This window comes from Scomber scombrus, chromosome 18 (assembly GCF_963691925.1).
Source record: "Scomber scombrus chromosome 18, fScoSco1.1, whole genome shotgun sequence".
Taxonomy (NCBI): Eukaryota; Metazoa; Chordata; class Actinopteri; order Scombriformes; family Scombridae; genus Scomber; species Scomber scombrus.
Window position 1 is genome coordinate 1,026,776 of NC_084987.1, and position 6,666 is coordinate 1,033,441.

A 6,666-nucleotide genomic window follows, 5' to 3' on the forward strand; every position below is an offset into this window, starting at 1 on the left:
ATTTAGATTTATTTTATTCATTCTTTTCTTTACACAAACATTTAGCTTAGATTTTTAGAGCTCATTAAAGACCGAACCAGAGAAGTCCTTCAGGGTCTTTTTGGTGAAATTTGATTGACAGAAAGAAAAACCAATCAATCAGATCAATGATGAACTGGGTTCAACCTCCTAACATTACTGAGAGGTTGTGGCGTTTAGTGTGTGATCATATTTTCTTCTGACAGTTAGTTTTATTATTTCCTTGTTTTGTGAGAATGAGGAAACACAGCAGCAGGTAAAGGACCAGCACACACCTTTACCCTGAGCAGGAGCCGTGTTTCTTTGTTCCTTTGTTTGCAGTTGATCAATAAACCTCTAGAAAAGCTTAAAAGACATTGTTTGTACTTCTTTTACCTTTTTACATCACATCCCCCCGTCATTCTCAGTTTGATTACTGACAGTCTTGTTTGTTCACATATTTTCTCTCGTGAAGCTAATTATTAATGTGACTTTTATATGAAGATTATTATCGCTTCCAGAGTCAAAAACAACCATAAACCAGTTTTATGATGCTACAGGATCAGATAACGTATCAGACAGAATTATTGTGAACATTTCCTGTTGAAAGAAAACCCAATCCAGGCAGCATCATGTTTCCTGTTAAACATATTTGCTGTTTAGTCATAAATAAACCACATTTCTAAGAGACAAGGCTGCAGGAATGTGAACTGTTCACATCAGACTGGACTCTCCGGCTGGAAACCACTGGTTTCATCTTTAACAATGTGTTGTATTTATAAAGCTTGTTATATTATCCATTGTGTCAAATCTGCATCTGAAAAGTAACTAAAGCTGTTAAATAAATGTAGTGGAGTAGAAAGTACAATATTTCTGTAGTACCATCGGCATTAGTCAACTCCTCCCACTCTGCCTCGGAGGTGTGTGCATGCAGTGACACACTTTCCAGTTTATTATTAATGTCCTTTGTTACAACAGTGTGTGTCGGTGACAATGTAAGTATCATAAGGAATACCTGACGTTATAACTTCATGGCGCTATAATACGGCAGTGTTTATACACCTGTGTGTTATTAGCAGGCTGTTAGCTTAGCTCACGAGGTCATGTGACTTTCCACCTGTTGTAGGCAGGTGGGGAGTTCTGGTCCTCTGAAATGAGGCCAACGCGGAAGTTACTTAAAACTGCATTCTATCAAAAGGCCACCAGGGGGCGACCGTTTTGGTGTCAAAAGGACTTCCGTCTCTATACAAGTCAATGGAGAATTCACCAACTTCTCACTTGATTTCTAACCTCAGTAAACGTTTTCAAAATGTGTTTATGGTCTCAATCGCTAGTTTAAAGCCTTCTTCAATGCAGTATGATGTTCATTTGGGACATTTTGGCCTCCCTGATTTTATATGTGACGATAAAGCAGGGTATGCATTAGGGCGTGGCTACGTGGTGATTGACAGGTTGATTGGTTCACAGGTTCAGGAGGGTGCCTCATGCTCCTCCTGATGCCCATATAAGTAGAATCAATGTTTTTATTTTTCCCAGCATGCACCTGAAATTTTCAAGATGGCGCTGCTCAGATCCGATACTATAGGCCTCCGAGCAGCAGTCCACAAACCAATGGGTGACATCACGGATGTTACGTCCATTTCTTATATACAGTCTATGGTTGAAGCCAATCCTACATATATATATTACTAATGCTCATGCCCTGACTGAACCCTTGTGGTTATTTGTTAGTATGACGTTCATTCATGTAACTGATGTACCATGCTAAATACCTCATTTGATGCCACAGTGAAATGATTATTATTACTCTGTGCTGCAGACATCACAAACCACACATTCAATATCTACCATACTGTTGTATCAGCTAAAAATGCCAACGCCCTCATGCTTGGAATAACTGTGTTTTCTCATCTCATAGCATCACATGGAAATACTACAGTAAAGTACAAGTACCTCAAACTGTACTACAATAAAGTACAAGTACTTCAAACTGTACTACAGTACAGTACAAGTACCTCAAACTGTACTACAGTACAGTACAAGTACCTCAAACTGTACTGCAGTAAAGTACAAGTACCTCAAACTGTACTACAGTACTGTATTATAGTTAATGTACTTAGTTACTTTCCACCACTGATACAGGAATGATCTGATGAGTTTTTTTTTGTTTGTTTTGAGATTAATGGTGTTTTTTTTGTACATGGTCCCTGATATAAATACATTCATAAAGAAAAAAGAAAAAGTGTATTGAGTCTATAAACACAATAACATACTGAGGTTACATGGGGGGCAAAATTAGCTGTTCATTATAGAATTTAAACATCATAAAAATAGATTAGATCATGACGTCAGGATTGTGACTGTTTAGGCTCTAATCTAATCTAATCTTATTTTATCTAATCTAATATAATAATGAGACACACACACACACGTCAGGTCATAAGAGGTCTTTATTTTTATTTTTCTCGTTCTGAGAACGGTTGCCGACCTTTTGGCAGATGTTTGTTTCACTCGATCTGATGAGTTTCGGAGCTGACCTCTTCGCCGTCGATGATGTCTTTGGTGATGATCACCACCTTGCGGGTCGTAGTGGTGGTCGTCAGTGCGGCGCTGGATAAACAAAAACACAGAAGGGTTAATGAGGCTTTTTTTGTGTCCATGTGGTTTAATCAAATTTAAAGGGGTATAAATCCATTTAGAGAGAATATATTAGAGGATTATGGCAAAAATGTCTAAGTGGTGTAACCATAAAAACGTTGTACCAAATAATTCAACTTGCTTAAAAACAGTAAATTGTCAATAAAACACCATATCAACTAGTTTGGCATGATCTTACATTATAACTTTATTTTCATTTTCAGGAGCATTCGGTCTTACTTTTGGTTAAAAAAAAATACTAAATTTAATCTGAGGAGCCTGTAAAAAAAGAGACTTAATATTGTTGAAATTGCACCTGCAATAAAATAATAAATATAAAAGACAGAGACCTAAATGTGTTAATGGGTATCTAATGAAGTAACCAGTTGGTATCAGTATCACTTTAAGGGGACTTCAATTGGTGCTGGTATCATAATTCTTTTTAAATATTACCCAGCCCTAGTTCTGACTGGTTGGACTGGTCCACTCACCTCAGCTCTCCGTCCAGCAGCCTCCTGTACTCTGCAATCTCCATCTCCAGTCTGGTCTTCATGTCCAGCAGTAACTGGTACTCGTGTCTCTGACGCTCCAGGTCGGCTCTCAGCTGGGCGAGCTGCTCCTCCAGGGCGGACACCTGCCTCTGGTAACCTGTCAGCATGTTGGCGTACCGGCCCTGGGTGTCGGCGAGGGTTCCTTCAAGAGACGCTTTCTGAAGCAGAGAAAAGAAAAGATGAGATTTAGAAAAGATTCACAAGAAAAACTAATCACCGGAAATGTTAGAAACCCACCATGCTGAGCTGCGCTTGGAGTTCGATCTCCAGACCCTGCAGCGTGCGTTTGACCTCCGTGATCTCAGAGCGCGATGAACTGAGCGTCTCTGTGCTCACAGCCACCTCTTTGTTGAGCTCCTCTGACTGTAAAACAAACAAAAAAAAACCCAATAAAGTCGCATGAAAGTGTGTTTTACAATTAACACATATACAGATGAAACTCCACTGTTTATTTGCTAGATTTAATACATTTACTCTCCATGGTATTATATACTAAAAAGGCTTAATAGGAACATAATGACCTCATTAAAATTGATTGAATATTTGGACTGACCTGATTAGAAATATGTTTATATCTTTGTGTGGATGGTCAGTGTTTTAAAATCAACACATATTCAGTCACCACTCCACTGTTTGTTCACTTTATTTCACAATATATACTTACTTTATTTTCACATTATTTTACCCTTTAGTGATTAAATATTTTTGCTATTTATGTTTTTTATTCTTTTGTTGTTTTTAATGGGTCAATAATCTTGAAACCAGTGCGTGCTTGCAGTTCCTCTAACGACCACTAGATGCTACTTGAAAATTTTAATTGTATTGAAGTAAATGGGGATCGGCCTGACTTCTTCTTGGCCATGACTTAGAAAATTGTTGTGTCATAATTAAAAACATTTTGGCTTATAGAAGGTATATTTCAGGGTGTGTTTGATCTCAGTTAAGAGTTTCTGACATTAGATTTATAAAACTCACCTTGGCCTGGAACCAGATGTCCAGGTCTTTGCGGTTCTTGTTGGCGACGGTCTCGTAGTGTTCTCTGATTCCTGCCATGACGTTGGACAGATCCTGCTGAGGAGCGGCGTCCACCTCCACGTTCACCTGGCCGCTCATCTGAGCTCGCATAGCCAGCAGGTCCTGCAGGACAAAAGATTCAGTCAGTCAACTACTTTTAAAGTTGTTTTATCAAGATAAAATTATACATTTTTGAGTTTTCTGTCAAATGAGCAGTTCGGAAACATTTGAACATTTGAACTTGATTGTTTATTTTTGGAGGTATTGTATACTAAATTATTAATAGTAAGAATATGCTTATGTATGTTTTAACCCTAATCAAGATACAGATGTTTCTTTTTATCTTTGTTTGAAGCGTTACCTCCTCGTGGTTCCTCTTTAGACTAATCAGCTCTTCCCTCAGAGCTTCGATCTGCATCTCCAGGTCGGATCTGCCCAGCGTCAGCTCGTCCAGGACCCTCTTCAGCCCCCCGATGTCGGCCTCCACGCCCTGACGCATCGCCAGCTCATTCTCAAACCTGCAAAGAAAAATAAGAGCCTCAAAAACGTATCTACTAACCAGAGTGAGATGGCGGGATGTTTTAGAGTTTTGGGGGAAGTGTATCTTTAATTATTTGTTGGTTCTGGTGGAGGTCAAAGTTGCAGCATTAGAAAACATGAATTCATTGATGTGCACTCGTGTTAAAGCTCAAGTTGTTTGTGACGTGAATGTTCAGGGTGTGTTCACTCACTTGACTCTGAAGTCATCTGCTGCCAGTTTAGCGTTGTCAACGGAGAGGTAGAGAGAGCCGTTGGTCCGGGTGGCGTGAAAGATCTGAAACACAGCAGACGGACAAGATGTTGGTTGGATGTTTGATTTTGTTATTATTGACTCTCTAGATTTAGTTTGTCATGCAGAAGGCTCAAAGACAGTTTGAGTTTTTAATTGATCAGGATTCATCAAGATTTCATCTGATTGAGTAACTCTGAACCAGATTCAAGTTAAAGGACAAAGAAAGTTCATGTTGGGTTGATTATTACTTGCTGCCAGCCCTGCCCTGGTGTCTTATTTCACATGAATGTAAAGAGGAAGTACAAAGGTTAAGGTCTAATTTAAAAATTATGCAAATAAAAGTCAAATGTTCCCCTCATTGTTTCAGTTGTTTTCTGTTGTCATGTGCACATCATGCAAAACCAGCAGCGATGCAACTCCAAGTGGCCTCGCTGTGATCTGGGTGTGGCTGCTCATATACTCGCCCTGCAGGAAACAATACTCAATGTTTGCACTGTACACCTGAGTGTGGCCGCAGGGCTTTTATGTCAGTGAGCTGCAGTTTGCTGAGGATGAAGCTTTTGTGTCAGGGAAGATTTATTTTCACCACAAAAAGCTTCCAGACAAACAGAGCATCTCAGATTCCAGGCCGCATTCTTGTCTGGATGATTTCACATGATCTCAAGTTTCTGCTCTTTCTTTTAAACCTCTGCTATGATAATAACAAGCTGTGCTCAGAACCAGAACTCAGACTCACCTGGTCTTGCATGTCATTGATGATGGCCATGTGACCTGTGCAGTCGTGCCCCTCAGGTTTGGTCTTGTGCTCCAGGAACTGTCTGATCTTCAGCTCCAGGTCGGCGTTGGCACTCTCCAGGGTGCGCACCTTGTCCAGGTAGGTGGACAGGCGGTCATTCAGGTTCTGCATGGTGGACTTCTTGTTGTCAGAGATGTCGACAGCATCTGCCAGGTTAAAGCTGCCGCCGCCGCCGCTTCCAGCACCAGCAGAGGAGAAACTCCTGGGAGCACTCATGCTAGAGATGCGAACCCCGGAGCCTCCGGCGCCGCCGTACACGCTGGGGGCCCTCATGGAGCCGAGGCGGTTTCCACTGGAGAAGTTGGCGGAGCGAGAGTAGGAGGTCATGGTGGAGGAGTGTGTCTGCTCTGGGTGGAGAGGAGAGAATGCAGCAGAGGTTGGACTCAGCTCCTTTTATGTCACCTCAAAATGAGGGAGGGTTTGGGTTGTCCGGCCCCTCAGAGGCAGCAGGACGACAAACAGCAACAGATAAATCACAGCAGGAATTTTAACTATGTGCCTGTTGCACAATTGTACATCACATGTTATATACCTCTGTTTGCTCTACTATCAGTATCTCTACATATCTTTAAGTGACTCAGTGATGTTTGATCAGCTGCTTCTCTGTAAAGCCGGCAAGTTATAGTCTATCTAATCTGCAACAGATTGTTGAACATTTCAGTGTAAAGCCCCCCGACCCTTGTCTGTCTCACCTGGATTCCTCTCTGCATGTCCAAACCTGTATGTTGGTGCTTTTGGACTGTTTTCTCTCCTCTGCTTGATATGCCAGCAGACAATGAACTCCTTTGTTCACTCAGGCTCTGTTTGCTGTCATAAAACAGGGCAGGAAACAAGCATGCGTTCACTCTACAGCAGCTGTGTACTTAATGTGAGGTTTGGTGACAAAGTACTGCATCAAT

The 6,666-nt window shown here is 41.1% G+C and overlaps 1 protein-coding gene across 1 annotated transcript; it reads right to left on the minus strand.

Moving 5' to 3' along the window:
• Positions 1–2,480: 2,480 nt before the first annotated feature.
• On the minus strand, positions 2,481–6,109 carry LOC133999037 (keratin, type I cytoskeletal 13-like). Its single transcript, XM_062438151.1, has 7 exons — positions 5,708–6,109; positions 4,931–5,013; positions 4,561–4,717; positions 4,161–4,322; positions 3,423–3,548; positions 3,126–3,343; positions 2,481–2,607 (listed from the first exon to the last, which is right to left on the minus strand). The coding sequence occupies exons 1-7, from the start codon at positions 6,092–6,094 to the stop codon at positions 2,505–2,507; spliced, it is 1,236 nt and encodes a 411-aa protein (XP_062294135.1). The 5' UTR covers positions 6,095–6,109; the 3' UTR covers positions 2,481–2,504.
• Between the last annotated feature and the right edge of the window lie 557 nt (positions 6,110–6,666).